The 27,686-nt window shown below is 45.0% G+C and overlaps 1 protein-coding gene and 1 pseudogene across 2 annotated transcripts; both read right to left on the bottom strand.

The window, feature by feature from the left end:
* Positions 1–4,066: 4,066 nt before the first annotated feature.
* Positions 4,067–17,445, bottom strand: LOC123441821 (annotated as a pseudogene).
* A 3,489-nt stretch (positions 17,446–20,934) lies between these two features.
* On the bottom strand, positions 20,935–24,037 carry LOC123444084 (trihelix transcription factor ASIL2-like). 2 transcript variants are annotated; one of them, XM_045120695.1, is made up of 2 exons: positions 22,839–24,037; positions 20,935–21,300 (listed from the first exon to the last, which is right to left on the bottom strand). In XM_045120695.1, exon 1 carries the CDS (start codon positions 23,800–23,802, stop codon positions 22,852–22,854), a length of 951 nt encoding a protein of 316 aa, XP_044976630.1. In that variant the 5' UTR covers positions 23,803–24,037; the 3' UTR covers positions 20,935–21,300; positions 22,839–22,851. The 2 variants fall into 2 exon arrangements, with proteins under 2 accessions (XP_044976630.1, XP_044976631.1); XM_045120696.1 differs by having other exon boundaries at positions 22,851–24,037.
* Between the last annotated feature and the right edge of the window lie 3,649 nt (positions 24,038–27,686).

The raw sequence follows: 27,686 nt of genomic DNA, 5'->3' as shown, positions 1-27,686 counted from the left end.
CCTTACCTCACCCATTAAGCTTTGCTAGTCTTGATACATTTGGAAATGAGATTGTTGAGTCCCCTGTGGCTCACAGATTACTACAACACCAGTTGCAGGTACATGTAAAGGATATTAAGACGCGAGCGTGTTGATTGTTCATTTGGAGTTTCTTCTTCTTATTCATTGATCTAGGATGGGTTCCAGGCCGACACCCTCGGATAGCAAGGATGAACGTCGTTCTCTTTTCTCGTTTGTTTTTGTCCATAGTCGGACCCTGCTCTTCTTCGTGATTTATGTATTGTACTGATGTGACTCTGATGTAGCTTGTGGCGAGTGTAAGCCAATTCTATATATCTCATTTTTTCGGTACATGTACTTGTAACGATATCCATTCTTGCGAAACGACGAGATGCGCTTCTATCCCTGACGAGGCCCTCGTGCCAAATTAAGGATAGGGTCGCATCTTGGGCATTACAGAAGAAGAGGACAAAGAAGAGGAGGAGGATCAAGAAGAGGAGAAAGAAGAGGAGGAGGAACAATAAGAGGACAAATAAGAGGAGGAGGAATAATAAGAGGAGAAAGAAGAGGAGGAGAAAGAAGAGGAGGAGGATAGAGAGGTTGACGGATACATTGATGCGGGACTTCATGGCTGTGACAGTGAAGGAGATGATGATGATGAAGAAGACAAGGATGTTGATCATTATGATCAAGGGAAAGAGGGTGGAGACAACGACACAGGCGATAACAATGATTACAGGGGCCGTGATTCTGGGGGTATAGGAGGCAACACAACTAGGCGGCTAGCAGCAGTGACAATCCTGGTAGCAGCAACAACTCAATGAATAGCAAGAGCACACTACAGATGTGGATGGACAAAACTTGCTGGAAGGATGAGGATGTTCCAAAGTCAAAGAAAAATGATGAACCGTTGTCTCAAGACAGCATTGGCATGTTCAAGGTTTGCAACTTGAAGACCATTTTCCCAACCACTTTTCCTGTTCTAGTTTTTCATCTTCAAGGGATGTATGACAAGGAGGGGCCCTAGGTGAGTGTGCCAACTACAACACTCTTGTGAACCAAGCCAACTAATGATGCACCAGTGAGTGTGCTGCAACTGGAAGGAGAGACCCTAGGCCATCAACCCATATGCAGGTCAAGCTCATACACCTTTCATGGCGACGGGTATTGCGATGCACCAACTTTTGACCTTGGTATAGATGGTACCACCGAGCCTATTGCACCAGCACAAATAGGAGAAGCAAATCTGGATTCAGTAAGAGTGAATGAGGCATGTGATGCTGCTCATGCGGGCAAGGGATTAGTTCACCCTCTAGATGTTGCATCACCAGACAGCTCCACACCCCGATTTGCGGAGAAGCGGAAAGTTGGCACGAGTAGTTCTTCACGACCAGTTGTCGCACGAAGACAGAGGAGGATAATAAGACCCGGATCATCTCAACGGTCCCCATTCATTGATTACAACAAAAAGAAGATTTTTAACAGCATTGAAACAATCAACAAGCTCTTCGCTGCTCTCGTGTATTGGGTTAGAAACCACCCAGGAGCAAATGATGTTGCCACCAGGTAAACCAATAGCACCCACTTAGTTGCATAATACCACCCATTTAGTTGCACACCAAAGCAGAGCAGGTTGCACAAAACAGGGCTTGTAGTTGTAGACTCTCAACTTTTTGTTTAATATACAATATTCTAGAGCACCGACCCTTGAACTTAACTTTCCTTTAATTTTTCAGCCCTAAGATAGTAAATTATGATGGTTTCTACATTTCTCTAAGGAGTTGGTCGATTCCATGAAGCCTCTTCAATGGCTGTCAGGCATGGTTATTGAGATTGCAATCATACACATCATCAAAAACTTATCAGAAGGGTCAAAGAAATTCATTATGCCACTGAGGCTATGTGTAAGATTTTTCAAAGCTTTTTCCCATCTTATTTTTGGACCATTTTTTACTTGAACTTTTTATTAACCTATTGTGTGTTCTTTTTTATCTAATAAGGAGTTGCCACATGTTTATCATTTCTGCACGCGAAGTTACAACAAGGGATTTACAATGTGTCAAACATAAACAAAAGATTCGAATACAAGAACCGACTTGACAAAAAAGACATGGTCAGTGTTGTCTGCACATGATCACTCTATTAGTTATCACTCATAGCAAGCTCAGTTGCACATGATACATCTGTTAGCTGTCATAAACACATATAGTTTTTGGCAACCTGTTAACCTCACCATTTTTTACTGCTACCTACAACGTTCTTTGCATTTGAATGTTTTTTGCTCATGTGTTCACGTCATGCTGCCGGTGCTTGAGTGGTCTGATCCAAACCACCCCGAAGGAGGCAGACACTATTGGGTCTTCAACGTCAACTTGAGGGATGAACGATTCGAAGTTCTTGATTCTAATAGGAAGCTGGATGACATTGAGTTGATGAACACTGCCTCTACCATCGCGGGGGAAGTACGGATGCTATGGAGGAAGCATTACCCAAAGTCCAGCATTGAACACTTCGAGATCATAGACATCAATGTACCGAAGCAGCACATGAAGTAAGACAAGAAGCATGTTATTCTTCCAGATCTGTAGTTTTTTAAATTTTATAGACGTACATTTTTTCTTCTTCAAATGCTTATTTGTATCAAGACACGTAATTAGTTTGCACGGGATAATCTAGGCAGTTGCACAATGGACATCATTAGTTGGACAGTGGTACATAATTAGTTGCACAGCGGAGACATATGCATCAGCTTTTGGAATTTAAATTTGTGTATCACTTGTGTTTTTCCTACAACGATGATTGTGATTTGTTCGTAGTGTTGAATGCTACTTATTGGGATGGTAGCCAACTGCCCAAGTACGATCCCAAGGAAGTCTTCAACATTAGGAAGAAGCTAACATATGATTGGGTAACCAGTGTGCACAACTCCGCCCAGTGGAAGAAGGTGCTGAAATATGAGAAGGACTAGGTCAGGACTTTTTATCCTCCACCCTTTTTTGAATGCTTTGTTGGTTTGCACAATTCTGCATAGATTTTGTTGAACTAATTTTGCACAATTTTTCTGTTGAACTAATTATGTTGCACAATTCCGCATATGTGTATTTTGTCATCACTTTGTTGGCACACATTAGGACCACCGGGTATACAACTGTTCAACAACAGAAATTTAAACTCTTTTGCAAACAAAGGCACAAATAGTAGCCTTAGACACTCCACCCTAATAAATTTTACAGAAAAGAACTTAGAGAAATGAAAGCATAGTTGTTGAATATGTCCCCTTGGAGCCAACATTGCTAAAAACATCATCATTGTTTCATGTAAACAATGCAAGACAATCATAGCAGCCTCTGTGGGAATCCACCAGCAGTGTGCTCTGTAGATTGGCAGTGGCTGCATTTGTATTTCTTCTTCGGGTGTAGCTCCATAGCCGATTTGTACCATCTATTCTTCGCCCTACTTTTTGTAGTTGACCTTGGGGGATCCCTGGGCACAAAATCAACACAGGCTTCTGCAGGGGACGTAGCTTCCATTGGGGTAGTAGGACTAGTGTGCGCAGTTGTTGGGCCACCATGAGGTTGCGTATAATGACATGTAGGTAACAATGATAAAAAGGTCAGTGTTTGCGCAACAAGGAGCATTGTTATGTGCAAACCACACATCTCATGTTGCGCAACTAAGCGGGTGTAGTTTGCAAGTTAAGTTGAAAAGAAAACCTGCAAGAGCACAACCCATGGAGGCAGTTGGCTGGTAATGACCTATACATGTAACAATAAAAATAAGTTACTGGTTCACGTTCTTCCTCGAAGAGTCATAGCACGCACAATTGGTTTTTGTGGTGGTGTGCGTAGGCCGAAGTAATTCTCACGTGTGCGCAACGGAATAGCATGCTCTGTGCAACTGGGCATCATTGTGTGTGCAACTGAAATTATGCATGTAGTTAGTTTGGTAGTCGGGGCAGGTAATTACCTACAGGATGATGTCCTTGAGCACTGCTTGTAGGGACATTGGGAGGAGGAGGTGAGGCACTTCTTGTTGGGCCGGGCGGGGGAGGAGGTGGCGGAGCATTTTATGTAGGTCCACGTGGTGGAGGAGGTCCTCGAGGGGTTAGCATCATCTGCTCGCCCCATTGCAGTAGCTAGTTTTTTCTTTTTCTTGGACTTGTTGAGGTGACTGATTTTAGTACGCGCTCCGCAATTATGCTTGTATACAATGGCCTATGCTGCATCAGATCCACTTGCAAATTTGGACAATTTTTTAAAATCCACTGTCATGTTTCTTTGTCTTATCCGCTTCTTTGATTGGCGAGGCATTTTATGTGGTGACTCATAGCCAGACAGCAGTAGGTGTCCACCGTTGAATCATGCACCATTCCGTTATGATGTCAAATCCAAGATGGGTGAACACCTTGAGGATGTGGAAACAAAGCATGCCATATTTATCCATTTTGCAGCACTCACACAGATATGAACCCTCATCCACGTTCGCCTGCACCAAGTAGTTTTGAGAACCATATTTGACAACAAACTCCTGGTTCTGTCTGAGCTCAAAAACATCAACACCAACTTGTAATCCATTATAGCGTCCAATCAGCTCAAACTCTTCTGAGAATGTGCGATAAAGGTCTCTAGTGTAGGTTTCGTAAGCTTGCCTCTCTATTGGGAATCTCGACCATAGCTCAATCTCAAGGTGTTCTGTCCTGTAATCATTGCAGCCTCCTTGGCAAGGATGTGGGTTTGAATTTTTTTCATATTGCTTGACAAACTTTAGGATTGAGTTGTGTGGATTCACATATCTCTTTAGGACGGCGTTGAACCCCTCACTACGTTGTGTAGACTGCAGGAAGGGGAAGTACCTGTGCTTGAAGTAGCAAGGCACCCAAGTTGACATGTATTTGTTGGAAATATGCCCTAGAGGCAATGATAAAATAGTTATTATTATATTTCCTGTTTCAAGATAATCGTTTATTACCCATGCTATAATTGTATTGAATGAAAGCATAGATACATGTGTGGATATATACACAAAACAATGTCCTTTGTAAGACTCTAGTTGACTAGCCAGTTGATCAAGGATGGTTAAGGTTTTCTGACCATATGCAAAGTGTTGTCACTTGATAACTGGATCACATCATTAGGAGAATGATGTGATGGACAAGACCCAAATTATAAACGTAGCATGTGATCGTTTCATTTTGTTGCTATTGTTTTCTATGTGTCAAGTATTCATTTCTATGACCATGAGATCATGTAACTCACTGACACCGGAGGAATACCTTGTGTGTATCAAACGTCACAACATTACTGGGTGACTATAAAGGTGCTCTACACGTATCTCCGAAGGTGTCTGTTGAGTTAGCATGGATCAAGACTGTGATTTGTCACTCCGTGTGACGGAGAGGTATCTCGGGGCCCACTCGGTAATACAACATCACATATAAGCCTTGCAAGCAATGTGACTCAAGTGTTAGTCACGGGATCTTGTATTACGGAACGAGTAAAGAGACTTGCCGGTAACGAGATTAAAATAGGTATAGAGATACTGACGATCAAATCTCACGCAAGTAACATACCGAAGGACAAAGGGAATGTTATACGGGATTATATGAATCCTTGGCACAGAGGTTCAACCGATAAGATCTTCATATAATACGTAGGATCCAATATGGACATCCAGGTCCCGCTATTGGATATTGACCGAGGAGTGTCTCGGGTCATGTCTGCATAGTTCTCGAACCCGCAGGGTCTGCATACTTAAGGTTCGGTGACGTTTTAGTATAGTTGAGTTATAGGCGTTGGTGACCGAAGGTTGTTCGGAGTCCCAGATGAGATCACGGACGTCACGAGGGATTCCGGAATGGTCCGTAAACGAAGATTGATATATAGGATGGTTTCATTTGGTCACCAGAAAGATTTCGGGCATTACCGGCAGTGTACCGGGAGTGACGAATGGGTTCCGGGTACTCACCGCGAGGGGCCCACCCACCCGGGAGTGAGCCCAATAGTCCTAGGGTGGCGCACCAGCCCTTAGTGGGCTGGTGAGGCCAGCCCAAGTGGGCTAAGGCGCCAAGGAAAGAAAAACCAAAAGAAAGGGGAAAAAAGAGAGAGGGAGGTGGGAAGGAAGGAGTGGACTCCTCCTCCTCCAAACCGAATTGCAGTGGGAGTCCATCTCCTCCTTCGGCCGGAGCCCTTGGGGCTCTATTGAGCCAAGGCTAGCCCCTCCCCTCCTCCTATATATACTAGAGGTTTTAGGGTTTTTGAGACACAACTTTGCCACGTGCAACTCAAACCTATACCTCATAGTTCTTCCTCTAGATCAGATTTCTGCGGAGCTCGGGTGGAGCCCTGCAGGAATAGATCATCATCATCACCGGTGCACCGTCACGCTGCTGGAGAACTCATCTACCTCCCCGTCTCTCTTGGTGGATCAAGAAGGCAGAGATCGTCATCGAGTTGTACGTGTGCTGAACACGGCGGTGTCGTCCGTTCGGTGCTAGATCGGGACGGATCGTGGGACGACGGTGATTTGAATCACGAAGCTGTACCACTACATCAACGCGTTTCTTAACGCTTCCCGCTTAGCGATCTACAAGGGTATGTGGATCCGATCTCCCTCTCGTAGATGAACATCACCATGATAGGTCTTCGTGTGCGTAGGAAAATTTTTGTTTCCCATGCAACGTTCCCCAACAGTGGCATCATGAGCTAGGTTCATGCGTAGATGCAATCTCGAGTAGAACACAAAAGTTTTTGTGGGCGTTGATGTTTCATTTTTTGCCCTCCTTAGTCTTTTCTCGATTCGGCGGTATTGTTGGATTGAAGCGGCCTAGACCAACATTACTCGTACGCTTACGAGAGACCGGTTTCATCGACCAACATGCAACTCGTTGCATAAATATGACTGGCAGGTGTCGGTTTCTTCAACTTTAGTTGAATTGGATTTGACCGAGGCGGTCCTTGGAGAGAGGTTAAATAGCAATTTGCACATCTCCATTGTGGTTTTTGCGTAAGTAAGATGCGATCATACTAGATACCCATAGAGCCACGTAAAACATGCAACAACAAATTAGAGGACGTCTAACTTGTTTTTGCAGGGTATGCTTGTGATGTGATATGGCCAAAGACATGATGTGATATATTGAATGTATGATATGATCATGGTGTAATAGTTAATATCGACTTGCACGTAGATGCTACGGCAACCGGCAGGAGCCATAGGGTTGTCTTTAAACTAACGTTTGTGTTTGTAGATGCGTTTACTATATCGCTAGGTTGTAGCTTTAGTAGTAATAGCATAGATAGCACGACAACCTCGATGGCGGCACGATGATGGAGATCATGATGATGGAGATCATGGTGTGGCGCGAGTGACAAGAAGACCATGCCGGTGCTTTGGTGATGGAGATCAAGAAGCACAAGATCATGGCCATATCATGTCACTTATGAATTGCATGTGATGTTAATCCTTTTATGCACCTTATCTTGCTTAGCACGACGGTAGCATTATAAGGTGATCCCTCACTAAAATTTCAAGATAAACTTGTGTTCTCCCCGACTGTGCACCGTTGCGACAGTTCGTCGTTTCGAGACACCACGTGATCATCGGGTGTGATGGACTCAACGTTCACATACAACGGGTGCAAAACAGTTGCACACGCGGAACACTCGGGTTAAACTTGACGAGCCTAGCATGTGCAGACATGGCCTCAGAACACAAGAGACCGAAAGGTCAAGCATGAATCGTATAGTTGATATGATTAGCATAGAGATGTTTACCACTGAAACTATACTCAACTCACGTGATGATCGGACTTGACTTTGTGAATTTGGATCATGCCACACTCAAGTAACTAGAGGGATGTCTATTTGAGTGGGAGTTTATTAGTAATTTGATTAGTTAAACTCTAATTGTCTTGAACATAGTCTAAGCCCACTTTGCAATATTTTATGTTGTAGATCAATGGCTCACGCAGTAGCAACCATGAATTTCAATACGTTCCTAGAGAAAGCTAAGCTGAAAGATGATGGTAGCAACTTTGTAGACTAGTCTCATAATCTTAGGCTCATCCTATAAGCTGGGAAAAAGAATTATGTCCTTGATGCTGCGCTAGGAGATGAACCACCCGCTACGTCTGACCAAGATGTTTTGAACGCTTGGCAATCACGTAAGGAGGACTACTCAGTAGTTCAATGTGCAGTCTTGTATGGCTTAGAACCGGGACTTCAACAACGCTTTGAGCATCATGGAGCATATGAGATGTTCGAGGAGTTGAAGTTTATCTTTCACAAGAACACCCGGATCTAGAGGTATGAGACCTCCGATAAATTCTATTCTTGCAAGATGGAGGAGAAATCGTCTGTCAGTGAACATGTGCTCAAAATGTCTGGGTACTCAAACCGTCTAGCTGAGCTAGGGATTGAACTCCCGCAAGAGGCTAACACTAACAAAATTCTTCAATCACTGCCACCTAGCTATAAGAGCTCTGTGTTGAACTATAACATGCAAGGGATGAACAAGTCACCCGGCGAGTTATTCGCGATGCTGAAAGTCGCAGAGTCAGAACTCCGGAAAGAGCGTCAAGTGTTGATGGTCAATAAGACCACTGGTTTCAAGAGAAACGGCAAAGGCAAGAAGGGTAACTCCAAGAAGAGCGGCAAAACTGTTGCCAATCCGACGAAGAAACCCAAGGCTGGACCTAAGCCGGAAACATAGTGTTATCATTGCAAGGGGATGGGTCACTCAAAGCGCAACTGCCCCAAGTATTTGGCTGATAAGAAGGCGGCCATAGAAAAATCAGGTATATGTGATATACATGTTATTGATGTGTACTTAACCAACTCTCGTAGTAGTGCCTCGGTATTTGATACCGGTTCTGTTGCTCATATTTCCAACTCGAAGCACGAATTGCGGAATAAACGAAGGGTGGCGAAGGATGAAGTGACGATGCGCGTGGGAAATGGTTCCGAGGTTGATGCAATCGGCGTCGGCACAATCTCACTTCAATTACCATCAGGATTAGTTATGAACGTAAATAATTGTTATTTAGTGCATGCGTTAAGCATGAACATTATATCTAGATCTTGTTTATTGCGAGACGGTTACTCATTTAAGTCCAAGAATAATGGTTGTTATATTTGTATGAGTAATATCTTTTATGGTCATGCACCCAATGTGAGGGGTTTTTTCATATTGAATCTTGATTGTGATGACACACATATACATAACATTGAGACCAAAAGATGTAGAGTTAACAATGATAGTGCCACGTTTTTGTGGCACTGCCACTTAGGTCATATTGGAGTAAAGCGCATGAAGAAACTCCATACCAATGGGCTTTTGGAGTCACTTGATTTTGAATCACTTGACATGTGCGAACCATGCCTCATGGGCAAGATGACTAAGACTCCGTTCTCCGGAACAATGGAGCGTGCAAGTGACTTGTTGGAGATCATACGTACTGATGTGTGCGGTCCAATGAGTGTGGAGGCACACGGCGGATATCGTTATTTTCTCACCTTCACTGATGATTTGAGTAGGTATGGATATATCTACTTGATGAAGCACAAGTTTGAAACGTTTGAAAAGTTCAAGAAATTTCAGAGTGAAGTTGAAAATCATCGTAACAAGAAGATTAAGTTCCTACGTTCTGATCGAGGGGGTGAATATCTGAGTTTTGAGTTTGGTGCTCACTTAAGACAATGTGGAATCATTTCACAGTTGACACCGCCTGGAACACCACAACATAATGGTGTGTCCGAACATCGTAATCATACTTTGTTAGATATGGTGCGATCTATGATGTCTCTTACCGATTTGCCGTTATCGTTTTGGGGTTATGCATTAGAGACAGTTGCATTCACTTTAAATAGGACACCGTCAAAATCCGTTGAGATGACACCATATGAGCTATGGTATGGAAAGAGGCCAAAGTTGTCGTTTCTTAAAGTTTGGGGATGCGATGCTTATGTCAAAAAGCTTCAGCATGAAAAGCTGGAACCTGCTACTGCGACAACAGACCTTCCCTGGTACGGCGCCAGGAATCCTGTTGCTACGGCTACGCCTTTAGGGACTTCCTTGGCAAATATGCAAAGGATTTCCCCGCGGCCTTGGAGCCTTGCGTTGGTGTTCCCTTGAAGAGGAAAGGGTGATGTAGCACAGCGGCAGAAAGTATTTCCCTCAGTTTTGAGAACGAAGGTATCGATCCAATGGAAGAACTCATCAAGTCACAAGTACCTGCACAAACACAGAGAGCTTGCACCCAACGCTATGAAGGGGTTATCAATCCCTTATAGATTGTTTGCAAAGTGAGAACTGAAAGCAAAAAGTAAACAAGCAAAGTAAAAGTGAAAGTGGAAACGATAGTTGTGAATAGACCCGGGGCCGTAGTGTTCACTAGTGGCTTCTCTCATGAAAGCAAGTAGACGGTGGGTGAACGAATTATTGTCGAGCAATTGATAGAACCGCGCAAAGTCGTGACGTTATCTAAGGCAATGATTATATCTATAGGCATCACGTCCAAAACAAGTAGACCGATATTTTCTACATCTACTACTATTACTCCACACGTCGACCGCTATCTAGCTTGCATCTAGTGTATTAAGTCCAAAAGAACAGAGTAACGCCTTAAGCAAGATGACATGATGTAGATGGACAATCTCGTATCTATGATAAAAGCCCATCTTGTTACCCTTGATGGCAACAACACGATGTGTGCCTTGCTGCCCCTTCTGTCACTGGGAAAGGTCACCACATGGTATGAACCCAAAACCAAGTACTTCTCCCATTGCAAGAATCATAGATCTAGTTGGCCAAACAAAACCCAAGACTCGGAGAGACTTACAAGGATATCAAATCATGCATATAAGAAATCAGCAAAGACTCAAATATAATTCATAGATAATCTGATCACAAATCCACAATTCATCGGATCTCGACAAACACACCGACAAAGAGGATTACATCAGATAGATCTCCATGAAGATCATGGAGACCTTTGTATTGAAGATCCAAGAGAGAGAAGAAGCCATCTAGCTACTAACTACGGACCCGTAGGTCTGAAGTAGACTACTCACGGGTCATTGGAGAGGCGATGATGATGATGTAGAAGCCCTCCAACTCCAAAGTCCCCTCCGGCAGGGCACCGAGAAGGGTCTCCAGATGAGATCTCGCGGAAACGTAAGCTTGCGGCGGCAGAAAAGTGTTTTCATGGATGCCCTCATTTTTTCTGGATTTTTAGGGAATTTATAGGCCAAAGAGCTAGGGCAGGGGAGCACCAGGGAGGCCACAAGCTTGGTTGCCGCGGCCCCCCCTGGCCGCCGCAACAGGGCTTGTGGGCCCCGTGCCTTGGCCCTCAAGTCTCCCGATCTTCTTCCGTTCTGTAAAAAATTATTTCGAGGATTTTATTCCGTTTGGACTCCGTTCCAAAATCAGATCTGAAAAGAGTCAAAAACGCAGAAAAAATAGGAACTGGCACTTGGCACTGGATTAATAAGTTAGTCCCAAAAAAAAGATATAAAAGGTAAACAAAACATCCAAAGTTGACAAGATAACAACATGAAACCATCAAAAATTATAGATACATTTGAGACGTGTCAGAACCCAAAGCGGAAAAGTGCGTCTTCATATGATACCCAAAGGAGACAGTTGGGTACACCTTCTATCTCAGATCCGAGGGCAAAGTGTTTGTTGCTAAGAACGGAGCTTTTCTTGAGAAGGAGTTTCTCTTGAAAGAATTGAGTGGGAGGAAGATAGAACTTGATGAGGTTGTAGAACCTCTGCTCCCTCTAGATGGTGGCTCGAGGCAGGGGGAAACTTCTGTCGAGGCGACACCGGTTGAGGAGGAAGTTAATGATGATGATCATGAAGCTTTGGATCAAGTTACTATCGAACCTCATAGGTCGATAAGATCATGTACTACTCCTGAGTGGTACAGTAATCCTGTCTTATCTGTCATGTTGTTAGACAACAATGAACCTGCGAATTATGAAGAAGCAATGGTGGGCCCGGATTCCAACAAATGGCTGGAGGCCATGAAGTCCGAGATAGGATCTATGTATGAAAACAAAGTGTGGACTTTGGAAGTATTACCTGAAGGTCGCAAGGCTATTCAGAACAAATGGATCTTTAAGAAGAAGACGGATGTAGACGGTAATGTGATAGTTTATAAAGTTCGACTTGTGGCAAAGGGGTTTTTCACAAGTTCAAGGAGTTGACTACGATGAGACATTATCACTGGTAGCAATGCTTAAGTTCGTCCGAATCATGTTAGATCGATTATGAAATTTGGCAGATGGATGTCAAAACGGCGTTCCTTAACGGTTTTCTTAAGGAAGAGTTGTATATGATGCAACCCAAAGGTTTTGTCGATCCGAAGAATGCTAAGAAAGTGTGCAAGCTCCAGCGATCCATTTATGGACTAGTGCAAGCATCTCGGAGTTGGAATAAGCGCTTTGATGAGGTGATCAAAGCATTTGGGTTTATACAAGATGTTGGAGAATCTTGTATTTACACGAAAGTGAGTGGGAGCTTTGTAGAGTTTCTAATATTATATGTGGATGACATATTACTGATTGGAAACAATGTGGAGTTTTTAGAGAGCGTAAAAGATTACTTGAACAAATGTTTTTCAATGAAGGGCCTAGGAGAAGCTGCTTACATATTAGGCATTAAGATCTATAGGGATAGATCGAGGCGCCTAATAGGACTTTGACAAAGCACATACCTTGATAAAGTTTTGAAGAAGTTCAAAATGGAGCAGTCCAAGAAGGGGTTCTTGCCCGTATTACAAGGTATAAAATTGAGTAAGACTCAATGTCCAGTAACTGCGGAAGATAGAGAAAAGATGAGTATCGTCCCCTATGCTTCAGCCATAGGGTCTATCATGTATGCAATGCTGTGAATTAGATCGGACGTCAGCCTGGCCATAAGTATGGCAGGCAGGTTTCAAAGTAATCCAGGAGTGGATCACTAGACGGCGGTCAAGAATATTCTGAAGTACCTGAAAAGTACTACGGAAATGTTTCTCGTTTATGGAGGTGACGAAGAGCTCGTCGTAAAGGGTTACATCGATGCAAGCTTTGACACTGATCCGGATAACTCTAAGTCTCAAACAGGATACATATTTATTCTTAATGCGGGTGCGGTAAGCTGGTGCAGTTCCAAGCAAAGCGTCGTAGCAGATTGTACATGTGAAGCAGAGTACATGGCTGCCTCGGAGGCAGCTAAGGAGGGTGTCTGGATGAAGCAGTTCATGACGGATCTTGGAGTGGTGTCGAGCGCACTAAATCCAATAACTCTATTATGTGACAACACTGGTGACATTGCTTTAGCAAATGAACCAAGGTTTCACAAGAAGACCAGACACATCAAACGATGCTTCAACCTCATCCGCGACTACGTCGAAGGAGAGGACGTAAATATTTGCAAAGTGCACATGGATCTGAATGTAGTAGATCCGCTAACTAAACCTCTTCGACTAGCAAAGCATGATCAACACCAGAACTGTATGGGTGTTAAATTCATTCCAATGTAAATCACATAGCGATGTGAGACTAGATTATTGACTCTAGTGCAAGTGGGAGACTGTAGGCAATGATAAAATAGTTATTATTATATTTCATGTTTCAAGATAATCGTTTATTATCCATGCTATAATTGTATTGAATGAAAGCATAGATACATGTGTGGATATATAGACAAAACAATGTCCATCGTAAGCCTCTAGTTGACTAGCCAGTTGATCAAGGATGGTTAAGGTTTTCTGACCATATGCAAAGTGTTGTCACTTGATAACTGGATCACATCATTAGGAGAATGATGTGATGGACAAGACCCAAATTATAAACGTAGCATGTGATCATGTCATTTTGTTGCTATTGTTTTCTGCGTGTCAAGTATTCATTCCTATGACCATGAGATCATGTAACTCACTGACATCGGAGGAATACCTTGTGTGTATCAAACGTCACAACGTTACTGGGTGACTATAAAGGTGCTCTACAGGTGTCTCGGAAGGTGTCCGTTGAGTTAGCATGGATCAAGACTGGGATTTGTCACTCCGTGTGACGAAGAGGTATCTCGGGGCCCACTCGGTAATACAACATCACATATAAGCCTTGCAAGCAATGTGATTCAGGTGTTAGTCACAGGATCTTGTATTACGGAACAAGTAAAGAGACTTGCTGGTAACGAGATTAAAATAGGTATAGAGATACCGACGATCAAATCTTGGGCAAGTAACATACCGAAGGACAAAGGGAATGTTATACGGGATTATATGAATCCTTGGCACACAGGTTCAACCGATAAGATCTTTGTAGAATATGTAGGATCCAATATGGACATCCAGGTCCCACTATTGGATATTGACCGAGGAGTGTCTCGGGTCATGTCTGCATAGTTCTCAAACCCGCAGGGTCTGCACACTTAAGGTTCGGTAACGTTTTAGTATAGTTGAGTTATAGGTGTTGGTGATCGAAGGTTGTTCGGAGTCCCAGAGAGATCACGGATGTCACGACGGTTACCGGAATGGTCCAAAAATGAAGATTGATATATAGGATGGTTTCATTTGGTCACCGGAAAGATTTCGGGCATTACCGGTAGTGTACCGGGAGTGACGAATGGGTCCTGGTTATTCACCGGGAGGGGCCCACCCACCTGGGAGTGAGCCCAATAGTCCTAGGGTGGTGCACCAGCCCTTAGTAGGCTGGTGAGACCATCCCAAGTGGGCTATGGCGCCAAGGAAAGAAAAACCAAAAGAAAAAAAAAAGAGGGAGGTGGGAAGGAAGGAGTGGACTCCTCCTCCTCCAAACCAAATTGGAGTGGGAGTCCATCTCCTCCTTCGGTCGGCGCCCTTGGGGCTCTCTTGAGCCCCAAGGCTAGCCCCTCCCCTCCTCCTATATATATTATAGGTTTTAGGGTTTTTGAGACACAACTTTGCCACGTGCAACTCAAACCTATACCTCGTAGTTCTTCCTCTAGATCGGATTTCTGCGGAGCTCGGGCGGAGCCGTGCATGAATATATCATCACCATCACCGGCACGCCGTCACACTGTCGGAGAACTCATCTACTTCCCCGTCTCTCTTGCTGGATCAAGAAGGCGGAGATCGTCATAGAGATGTACGTGTGCTGAACGCGGAGGTGCCGTCCGTTCGGTGCTAGATCGGGACGGATCATGGGACGATGGTGATTTGAATCACGAAGTTGTACCACTACATGAACGCGTTTCTTAACGCTTCCCACTTAGCGATCTACAAGGGTATGTGGATCCGATCTCCCTCTCATAGATGAACAACACCATGATAGGTCTTCGTGTGCGTATAATTTTTTTTCCATGCAACGTTCCCCAACAGTATTCATACAACTTCAAAAAGTGTGCATGCTTTATTGCCTCGTACATCATCATTAACCTAGCCCAATTCTGCTCAAACTCTTCTAGAGTTAAGCTGAAATCAACACAATAGTTGAAGTCATCAGAGAGCCCTGGATTCCTGCACAGCAGCCAATCAACCTTTTCTTGAGCCTTTTTCATGATATGCCATCGGCAACAGCGATGCACGGTATTGAGGAAGATTCTAACTATTGACTGCTTCATCACACCATCTTGATCGGTTTTGAAGTTATCAGGAGGTTTTGCATCCATAGCGTCTAGGATTGTTTGGAATACCCAATCAAAGCTTGATGTCAACTCCTGCCTCACGAACGCGCAACCCAACATAAAATATTAGCCATGTCGGTTGATTCCAATGAAGGACGCGAATGGCATATTGTACATGTTGGTCATGTAGGTGGTGTCAAATGATATACAATCATGGTATGCCTCCACATAAGCTTTTCGAGCTAAGCCATCCACCCAAAATATGTTGACAACTCTGTCCTCTTCATCATATTTTACCTTATAAAAGAAGTCTGGATTAGTTTTCTGTATCTCCTTGAAGTGCGCAATTGTCTCAATCATGTCATCCTCTTTGTGTGATCTCTACGGAAACTTGTACACAAATTTGTTATTGCCTTTGGTCCGAATGGTACCATCAACTCAGATCCATAGAATTCTGCCATTATATGCATCATACATCCTACATAATACAAAAAGAAAACAATGTCTTTTTTTAGTTGCATAAATGCACACACCCACTTGCACATCAAAAGGTCATGTGTTGGCACAGAGGATAAGTGCAAAAAATGGACAGCTAGCTGCACCTTAATAACTAACACATCCAGTTGAACACATGATATTGTTTAGTTGCACAATGAAGGTATTCTAGTTGCACAAATGTACCATATTAGTTGCACAATAATATAGATGTGCAGCAACCTGGTGCACAAGTAATAAAGTTGCTATTAGGAATTTTTGTAGTTGCACAATGAAGGATTCATAGTTGCAGAGAAGTGCCATACCACAACAACGTGTGATCCAACATGTGTAGTTGGACACGGGACCATTTTGAGTTGCACATTGAAGCCATTTCAGTTGCACACCAGTAACATATCAGTTGCACACTACACTGCCTAGATTGAAACTTAATTCTGTAAGGGATATAGAAACACACATCTAGTCACGTTGCAGTTATACAAGATACGCAAAAACTCTTTTCATCCATAGAAATTCCTTGGTGAGATCTCAAGTATTTGTACAATGAAGGTTTGTTCATCAAGGGATGGTTGTGGTCACGAACAAAGTGTGTCACCTCCCAGCGCTCATCTTTCAGCTTCACCAACATTTTTGCCTTGCGTCCAGTCTGCCTTATTGTCTCCCGTTTTTGTTTTTTCTTTCTCCTTTTCGGATCAGTCTCCTCTTTGCTGAATATTGGCGGTTCTTCTTCCATTTCCTCATCATCAACAACAACTATTGGATCTGGTATAGGATCCAGGACAGGACCAGCCTATGCTCCTCCATCATCAACTTTGGGTTTCTTACACTTGTTGCAACAAAACTGTTGTTTACGAGTTCATTTGTGCATTTTGTCCACCTCGAGGTGTTCATATTGATAGGGAAACCCAACTGTACGGCATAGCTGTTGTAATGTTCATATGCAATTTGAAGGTTGTCAAACCTCATGCTAACATAGGGTTCTATGGGCTAAGGCCTAGCCTCATCCTCGCCTTCTTCTCCTTGTACAACACCGTCAACAGCCCCAGCTCCTAGTTCAGTCCTGGTTGGACCAACAACATTTGTCGTGGTGCCCGTGTCATTTAGAGTATGGCTCTCTGAGTGCAACGACACCACTACAGGGGCACCACAGGATGATGACTGCCCTGCCACATGTTCATGGCCCATAGGATTTTGCCCAATACTTGGTTGTGTAGAGCGCACATTTTCTGTCCCATAACCAGTAATACCTCCTGGCGGTATGCTAGCTTGATGATGGTCCATATCATAAGGAAGTTCATTTAGATCAGGAGGCAACTCATTAAGATCAATCATCTTTCTTTTGCGGCCGTTACTCATGCCCTCCAAATAAAAGAGATGGAATGGAAATGGTCAGTTTCAAATAACCTACAAACATTCTGTTTTCATGCAACGACACAATCATAAGTAGTTGCACATCACCAGTATGAGACTGTTTAGTTGCACAATCTCTGTTTTTGTTTGCACACAGTTATTATGTTTGTTGCATAATTTGCAGTAAATAAGTTGCATGGATAGAAAATGGGACTTTTTACTTTACTGTTTTTCTCACATTTTTTTGGTTGTTTGCTGCGATGATGTGCAGGTTTGTTTTGACAAGGAGCTGATGTAGATTTTTCTGCACATATGATGATGCTACAATTGGGATGGACAAATCAAGATCAAAGAAGAAACAAGATTTTACTTTTAGTATATCGAAAATATATTGCACTTTAGTTACATGTATCAGAGATTTTTTTGTGTTTATTTGCAAACAACCTAGTACCAAGTTTGCTAGAATGCATGTTTAGTTGGCTAGAATACATATTCAGTTGGACTATAGTGCATGTTTAGTTGGCTAGAATACATGTACAGTTGGACTATAATGCATGTTCAGTTGGCTAGAATCCATTCTTTTGTGCAACTTATCCATGCGTGTGCTTGTTGCACACATCCACTGGAAGTTGGCTTTTTAAACCATGTTTAGTTGCACAAGCATTACAACAAGTTTTTTTCTACTAAAATTCCCGTGAGCTTAGTTTGTTGGACAGGTCCAGGAGTTGGTTGGCTTGAAAACATTGTATAGTTGCACATACAAAGTGTATCTGTTAGGCACAGAGATCTTGTGATCAAATCATGGAGAGATTTTTGAGATCCAGATGGAAGTAGGAAGGGAAAGTGAAGGAGGATTGATCTGGTAGCAAAAGGATTTCTTACCTGGCTGATAGTGTTGCCTAGTAAGCCTCTTTTCTCTTCTTTCTGGTTTTATCACTAGATTTCTTACCTAGATTGACTGATTTGCCATGGCAACTCTACCAACTCTACAGGATCTTCTCAGCCTGGTGCATGGCCTGGGATCCTTGTCCCTTTTCCACCTTTCTTTTGTGGCGAAGAAGCTGGTGGAGCAGCGGAGAAGAGAGGATGTGCAATGGGTACGTGCGAGGATAAGGGCGATGAGAATCACGTGGGTGGGGTGGGTGACAACTATGGTTGGCTTGTTCGGGGGTGGGACGACCAGTTGTTGCAGAGAACGGGCGGCCGCTTCCTGGCCAGGAAGAATCTTTCCTTCCTCGGACCACGGGGACATGCACTTTCCTTTCCTAGCCGGCCGCTCGCGAGTGCTAGCCAGCCAACGGCCGCCAGCTAGACGCGTCCCAATTTAAATTCTACTTTTATTTGGGATGGTGATCCTCCCAGCTTTATGTACATTGTGTATGATGTAACTTTGATTTAGGTTTATTAATAGTGTGCCAAGTGGCTTTCCCCTCAAAGAAAAAAAGGTTTCATCATTTGTCAAATTGACACCCTAGCCACCTGTCTGGAGGGAGTACTGTTTTATTCATTTCATATGCCACCGTTCCGCTTTACAGTCAGCGCCTTCCAAACTCAGAAAATGCTAACCACATACTCCCTCCGTTCCTAAATAATTAGGAAAACTAACTAGTTCTTACCAACTACAACTATATAGGAACGGAGGGAGTAGAATGTATAACCTTCAAAACAGCTGGATTAAACCGTTTTCAGAGACACCACCACCAGTCGCAGCGTCGCCTTGCTCGGGCGACACGGGGGAATCTAGCGTGGCCGCCGTCCACAGCTCTCCCCTCCCCCACATTCCCGCATCATCGCCGCCGTCGCACGGCTCTCCTCTCCCCCACATTCCCGCATCGTCGCCGCTGGAGGGGCCGCCGACGAAGCCCACGCGTGCCCCCAGGGAAGGTGGCAGTGGAGTGTTTTCCCCTTTCCGCGGTGATGCACGCGCACGCGGCACCGTCCCAGAGGCACAGACGACCGCATGGGTGCGCGAGAGGCGTGTGCATGGTGAGTGGCCAGATCCTTGCAGGGTTTGGTCGGATCTGGCTTCTGCGCCCTCGGTGGCCGCGGCGGTATGGCGTGCGACGCGATGAGGCGGGGCGGCCATGGCCAGGGGCGCGGCAAGGTGAGGAGGAGGCCGCACACGGAGGTGCGCGGCGCGAGCAAGGGCGCGGAAGTGGCTACAGCAACACGGGGTGGCGGCGCGTGCAAGGGGCGGTGGAGCTCTCGCCGATCTGGCGAGGTGTCTAGGGCATGAGGAGCGGCGGTTTGGGCGATGCCTAGCAGGGAGGCTCGGCAGGCGCCCGCTCGAGGTCCGGGCAGCTCGTGTGTGCGGTGGGAGGGCCGAGGCGAGTCGTGGTGCCGCTGCTCCGGCAAGGCGCTTGGGGAGGGGCTCCGACGTCATGTACGGTGTCGGGGACGATGGGCTTCTTCGTCTTCGAGGTGGCTCGGTGGTGGTGCCAGGTGGTCGCCGTGGTGAGATGATGTGTAGATGTGGTGGTGATGTTTGGTGAGCTTGTCGACGTCAATGCAAGATGATGTGCGGCTGAGGTGGTGTAGAGCTAGGTGAAAACCGTCTCTTGGCCTCGTGTCGTGACGAGCTATAGCGACGGTTGTGGCCGTCGTTGACCTTCATGAAGGCATCGTTGCTTTGTTCTCCCACCCCTCCTGTGCGGATCTGGCCATTTCGGCCTCTCCGGAAGAAATCTTGATCTGCGATCGAACGGTGGCGGCGCCTTGGTGTCGTATTCCCAGTTAGGGGCTTCGTCTTGGGAGCTTGGCGTCGACGAGCGGGACCGGTGGATGACGTTTGGCGACGGGTGTGGCGTCCAGGCTTCTGTGGCAACGGCGATGGTGGGGGCGATGTCGGCGACGCGGCATTGGTTGCGGTAGTCGGCTCTTCTTCGGTGTGTCCATGGTTTTGTCTCAGTTTGTTTCTTGCTATGGAGTCAAAGGTGCGGCAACGAGGCCGTGTGGTATACGATGACTGGCTGCAGGTAGCCCGTTCTGCGATACCTTACCTTGTCCTACAACGCTCTCCATCTCCGTCAGAGTTGCGTCATCTGGCCGCAGGTGGTTCAGGTGGTTGCGATTTTGACATAGATCTTCATGCCTCTTTAATGTGGGTTGAGTCGAGATCGCCTACGGCAGGAGTGATGACGATGACATCTGCATGCTAGGTGGTTGATATTTTGACATAGATCTTCATGCCTCTAGTGTGGGTTGAGTCGACGATCGCTAGTGTGGGTTGAGTCGACGATCGCCTACTGCAGGAGTGATGACGATGACATCTGCATGCTAGGTGGTTGAGATTTTAACATAGATCTTCAAACCTCCTTAGTGTGGGTTGAGTCAACGATCGCTATAGATCTTCAAACCTCTTTAGTGTGGGTTGAGTCAACGATCGCCTATGACACGAGTGACAACGATGACATCTGCATGTTGTCTCACTGATACCCTCTTTGAAGTGGCGTCTCAGTTTTGCATAATTAACCAAACAATCTGGTTTTCACTGGGTTTTCGCTAATCAAGTAAGCAACTATTTTCTTCTTCTTAATGAATGCAGGATAACCGCCATTACAAAAAAAAAACAGCTGGATGAAACTGATTCATATTCATGTTTTTTTGGAAAACCTTTTAAATCATGTTAACTGAAACAAAAACTGAACAATAAAATTATCTGTTGACAACCCAGCGGAACAAAAAGAGACAAAAGGCCAACGGAATTAGAGTCCAGAAAACGCGGGCAACACCAAGCTCTTGGCTGGAACATAAGCATTGTTTTACACAACCGGACTCCAGAGCCTATACACCAAACTACCAATGAACCTAGATTTGTCTTCATCAAAGAGCAGCACCATACCATGCTTGACTCCAAGTAATCTGGAAAACACAAAACAAATATATAGGTAAATAAGAATGCTAACACAAGGAAATGTAAATGAACAGCCATGACGATTACTTTGGCGATAAACCCTGTGCACGAAACACTTTTTGTGAGTTTTTCACAGCCGCTTAACATGCAAACACCATAAGCCCTCATGTGTGTTCCAACTTACACGTGATGTGGTTCACACTAACAAGAGAGCTTCACAAAACCAAAAACCAACCTGTCATATAATTCTATCATCACCGGAACAACTGACATGAGAATTTCACACTTTTTTATGTAGAATCCAGTAACCATAAATCCATAATGTCAGTTTCTAGATACAAGTCAGCTTTAACAAGACAACAGATGCTCAAACCTCAAAGTCCGGAGTCTGAGGTCTGGACACTGATTGTCAAGTCAATAGCTCTCATGATGGGAGCACGAAAAGTCAGTAACACATCTCTAACGGACGGTTAGTACACAAATAAAATCAGTGTTACCACCTTATGAAGGCTTGTATCACAAGAAATAGACAATCAGCATGTGCACTACATGATCAAGGCTGAGACACATGAATATATGATAATCAGAGAGCAAATTTTAACATATTTGAAACAAATTCCTTTCATGAATGCAGGAAAGATTGGCAATTATACTTCAGCCTGTGGTGAAAGAGAAAGGAGGCGACCAGGATCTAATGGCAAACTATCTCACAGCCCACTCCACAATCTACCAAGCAAACAATATTATTTCATCACAAGCTCAACAAATTTAAGCACGAAAAGCTAGTACAGGAGAAGATCTTCAAACGCTTCCAGTGAAAAAAAAAAACTAATATCAAGCCAGCATAACACCAGACAAAAGATTTTGAGCAGTTCCTACTCACAACAGAAAACTATGAATCAGAAACCTATGTATCTAAGATAAGCACATTGCCACACATTCTAAACCGGCATACAGCCATACACAAGAGTCGGCCATTAGAATTTATCAGATCAGATCACAGAGGACCTGATAACTAAGAATTTGACCGAACAGAAGATGAGATGCATCATCAAAAAATTAAATCATTAGAGTTTCCTGGCCTACTAGAAAGAGGAAGCAACAGGCTGTTATAACCATCCATGAGCATTCCCATGCTCTCCACTGATAATGCTCATGTAATAATTGTGTTTGCGGGGCGGCGAGCCAATTAGACAACACAGATACGCAGAACACTCATTATCTAGGATGTCCAGAGGATCTATCAATCAACACTGACTAATATCTCCTAGCTTCCTAGTCGCTATTGTAAGTCAAGCCTTGGTCTCTCATCATGCAAAATCGCTAAACATACAATTACTTGAGCATTGCTTTGCACAATAAGGTAGGCTAGATCTCTAATTACATGTTCAAAATGGGTGAACACTTGAGCATATCAGAACATCTGCATTGGTTCCACATAGTAATAAGACAATAACAATATAACATACAAAAACACATCATCAATCCCCTAGACAAATCTATCATTGTAACCTAAAATTTGACTTTAAGAGGCCAAATTCCTTACCTAAGGTCTTACATCAGAGGTAAGCAGGGTTGCTGAGGAACGGCAGTGCAGCGAGAGACATAAGCATCTCCGAGGTACCATTCTTGGCGTGCTTTACCCTCGAAAGTTGAAGCTGCATGTCCACGAAAGCCTGCATCCGCTTGAGCTCCAGATCCTTGAGGAACTTGATCCGCTGCTTCTCCATCTCCTCGGCATGTCTCTGCTTGGCAGCCTCCATGCGCTCATACATATCAGCGAATGTCTCCATTGCCATCGCTAGCTCCCCAAAACCTCCAGCCCCGCCCCTCTTCCTTTTGTTGCTGCCGCCACCTCCAAGAGCAGGAGGACCGTTACCACCAGAGTGAGACGACACTGAGCGCGAGGCCGATTGCTGCGAGCCCTCGTCGTCGTCATAGTTAATGTTGTTGTTGTAGCCATCTTCCGAGTCGGAATCCGCGGCGGCCGCAGCGGCGGCGGCCTTATGGAAGAGGTCAGCGGCCGGGAGGTTGGACCCGCGGCGGTAGTTGGGCAAGGGGAGCGCCATCGGCGGTGCTGGCGAGGGCGGCGACGGGGAGCGAGAGGGCGACATGCGCCTCCTCAGCATGGGAAGCGCGCGGGGCGGGGAGGGCTTCTTGGCGGCGGCGGCGGCGGAGAGGGTCGGGCCGACGAGGACGTCGAGCTGGCGGAAGAAGGGCCAGGGCGATGGCCCGCCCCGCGCCCGCTCGGCCTTGTACTTCTTCTTGAGGGTATCGACACGGTTCTTGCACTGGATGTCGGTGCGCGGGGGCCGGCGGCGCGCGGAGGCCCCCGGGCGCGTGTTGACGGCGTCGGCGACCTCCCGCCACTGCGGCTGGCGAAGGCTGCCGCGGTTGAGGTCGATGTACCGCGACCCCCAGGCGTCGACGAGGGCGGCCGTCTCGCCCTCGCTCCAGCAGTCCTCCCGGTACGGGAGGTTGGGGTTGGGCGGCGGCAGCTTCCCGTCCATGGCTCCCGCCCAGATCTCTCTCTCTCAGGAAACCCTAGAAGTCTGGACAAATTTCCCCTTACGGTGGCTGGAGATGGATGGATGCGAGTCGGGGGCCGCTGGCGACGAGGGGGGAGGGGAATAAAAGAGGGGAGCGGAGGGGCGGCGAGGTGGGGAGCGGCGGCCCGTGGGCCGTGACCGTGAGGGAGGCGGACGCGGTGGGCACGTGGATGGGAGGGGAGCGGGCGGAGGCATTGGGGAACGGCCGCCGTTGGATGGGTGGGGGCGGGTTTGACTGACCGGCCGTCGGGGGTGGAGCCGAATTAAAATCGGAACGGAAGGCACGGTTGGCCGGCGCAGCACGTCGCGGTGCGGGACGCAGGACGCGGATGCCGTGCCCAAGGGGGGCTCCATACGTACGGGACGCCTCGGCTGGCCGACGTTCGGTCGGCGTGCGCTGCGTCTCTTTGGTTTTCGGGCGCCGAAAAGGAGAGAGAAACAGTCCGAGCGAGCGAGCGACGGAGGCGGGGTGGCGACGGGGTTCGAAGACTTCGGGGATGGATGGTCATCGATGGATGCGTCGAGGTGGGACCGCCGTGTTTTGGGTGGAACGATTTCGTTTTTGTTGTAAAACTAGTTTTAAGGTCCTGTTTGAAACCACTCAGATTATATAATCCAGTTTTTTATAATCTATTATGTCTTTAATTCAAAAGGTTGAACTAGCAAAAGGGCCCGTGCGTTGTAACAGGAGAAAAAATACCACATGTTTTTAATCTTTTTATAATCATTTTGATTTATTAAAATAATAAGCTAACTAACTAATGTAGTCAGTTCTATCCTATTTTGTTGAGAAATCAACCCGTCCATTGTTAATTCCACCATGATGAGAAATTGAACGGAACAATCAAAGCAAAACAAAGAGTCTACGTGAATTGATCAATGGACTGTTATCTTATTTCACTCATGGGGTAGAGAATATGGGATCAGATGATAAACTGAAGATGGTGTTCCATTCTCTCTCTCTATAACAATGCAATCTTACATTCAATACATTCATTCATCAGCAAACAAATTCCCATAAAACAAAATCTCTTGCCGGTGCTTGGCACACGGTTGGAGGCATGGGGAGGGAATCTCACCACATGATGAGTTCCTGCCGGAGGAGAGGATACAATGAGGGGAGCAAGGGTTAGGCGCCTCTATCTGGTCATAAGGAGTCGCCGTTGCCGCGCCATAACCTCGGAGTTCCCCGTGTGAGCCATGGAGGCCTGCCTCCACCTGCAAGTACTTCGCTCTGCTGCGCCTTATCCGCGCACCGCCGCCGTTCTGCATTGAGCAGACGCATCATCCCAAGTTGTTGTAGTTGTCGCGTTGATTTGATCCAGAAGATGTGCTCGAGCACCGAAATGGGGGCAGCAAGCGGGCAGAGGTACGACCGCGAAGGCGGGTGGTTGAGATCGACAGCAGTGGTGATATCTCAACCATTATAACGGCTTGTTCATTACTCCGAATGTCATTCGGAAATAACTAACTTCGCACACCAAATATTCTAACGCTGGTATACCACTTTGTTTCATCGCAAAAAAAGGTATACCACTTTGTTTCGCATTGCTCACATTCTTTCTCCGCATTTGATCTCAAACTTGACATCACAACCTTAATGACCCATAGTTGGTCACTTACAATTTTGCCGTGACCAAAAACAAAAAGGGATAAATGTGATGTGGCCAAGCAGTCCGAGTGAGACAAGGGTTAACAAGCATAACAAAAAAGATTGCTCGGCTGCTGGTTGTGTGGTCAAACCATTCGCTCCCGCTCCATCTTCAGCTAGCGGCATCTAGTGACATCCGTCGAAGCCGGCTGCTCCCTGGCGGCTGACACATATCTTTGGAGCGTAGGAACCTGAGGTGCACCGCCTCCATCTGCTCCCGCTGACGGGTGGCCAGCTCCTCCAACATGAGTCGCCGCACCACCGCCTCTCTGTACGACGGCGGCGTCCAAGGAGACATGCCGCCAGAATACCTCCTGCCGCTCCTCCTCCTCCTCACCGGCGTTGGCGGCGCAACGTCGACGTGAACACCTAGCAGGATTGCCTCGTAGGAGCACGCCGAGGCGCAGAGGCACAAAACCTTCGCAAGCGCTAACACCGCGGCCTTCGGGGAAGACCAGCAGCGCGGCCTCCCATCCGCTGCCGCCGCAGTCGGCAGCGGCGGCACCACGGCAGGCTGCATCCACAGGTGCACGCAATCGAACGCCCACCCGTAGCACGACCGCGTCTTGCCGGCGCTGCCCCCGAGCGCGTTCCTGCATCAGACGTGCGCACGATCAAGGCCCGTGCGTTGCAACGGGAGAAAAAAATATCACACGCTTTTAATCTTTTTATAATCATTTTGATTTATTAAAATAATGATGGAGCGCGGGTTGAATAATAAAAATTACAGGGGCTTTTTTATAAAAATACCGCGGTGGGTTTTCCGACGGAAGCAATAGCCTCTTTATTATTAGGTATAGATATAGATTATGTCTTTAAGGCCCTGTTTGGAACCACCTAGATTATATAATCTGGTTTTTATAATCTATTATGTTTTCAAACAGGACAATTTATACTATAGATTTTAAAAACTAGATGACTAGATTATTAAAAACTCATAATCTACTCTACCCGAGCTAAAATCAGATTATGGATTACTAATGACCTATTATCTTTGTAAACTTGAAAATAATTACCTACTGCCATCGCCACCGTCTTATTTTTATACAGGACAAACATGTTATTGTACAATGTAAAACCTGAATTGCAGTTTATATAATCTGACCTCCAAACATACCCACGTGGATTATTTTTACAAACCAGATTATATAATCTATCTTCATAATTCATATTATTATAATCTATTGTGGTTCCAAACAGAGCCTAAATAGGACAGATTATGGTGTAGATTATAAAAACTAGATGGATAGATTATTAAAAACTCACAATCTACTCTATCACAGCTAAAATCAGATTATGAATTACTAATGATCCATCATCCTTGTAAAGTTGTAGAAAATTACATTCCCGCCACCGCCACCCTCCTCTTTTTTTTAAAAAATGCCGAGGACAGAGAGGTCATTATGCAATGTAAAACCTGGATTGCAGTTTATATAATCTGGCATCCAAACATGCCTACCTATATTATTTTTATAAATCAAATTATATAATTTATCTTCATAATCTATTGTGGTTTTAAACAGGACCTGAGTTATTATTTTCACACATATTGAGTCTTTCATTTATTAAATTATAGACTTATCTTATCTTAATATTAGTTATGTTACTCATAGTATGAGTAATTAGCTAAGTTATTCAAAAAAAATCATTAATTAGTTATCACATCATATTTTTTTTTACTTAGATGGCAAATATGTTACTCTCATTTTGGATGGTCTTAACAATTTTGTTAAAGCACATCTAGATATGATATAAATATTACACATCTAAGTCATATATCATTGATCTTACATGGAGACTCGTGTAGGTATTTTTTTATATACTTGATCTAGGTTGCCCGTAATGAGAGTATCATATATAGTATCATGCATGCCAAGTAGGCAATTTCGATGAGGTGACATATAATTAAATGAAGCAAGAGAGGGTTGAATATCATATCATGACACCTATCATATTAAATAATGTGTTACTATGTGTCTTGCATGTCAATAAATTAACTACTCTATGATACTAACATATGATACTATTCATTACGGATGTGGTATCATACACTAGTATCATATGTATGATACTAGTATATGATACTACCCATTACAACCAGCCTTAGTCATTTAGATATGCAATAATTATGTCAAAGTCTACATGTGTCCTGGACACCCAATACAAATATGCTAAAAATCTTACGTTAGAATTT

Source organism: Hordeum vulgare, chromosome 3H (assembly GCF_904849725.1).
Source record: "Hordeum vulgare subsp. vulgare chromosome 3H, MorexV3_pseudomolecules_assembly, whole genome shotgun sequence".
NCBI lineage: Eukaryota > Viridiplantae > Streptophyta > Magnoliopsida > Poales > Poaceae > Hordeum > Hordeum vulgare.
Note: the sequence above shows the minus strand (reverse complement) of the source record. Positions and strands in the feature narration are given on the sequence as shown.

What these genes read in the sequence shown, in the direction of transcription:
- LOC123444084 (XM_045120695.1), bottom strand. Translation starts at nt 23,802, where the DNA reads ATGGACGGGAAGCTGCCGCCGCCCAACCCCAACCTCCCGTACCGGGAG.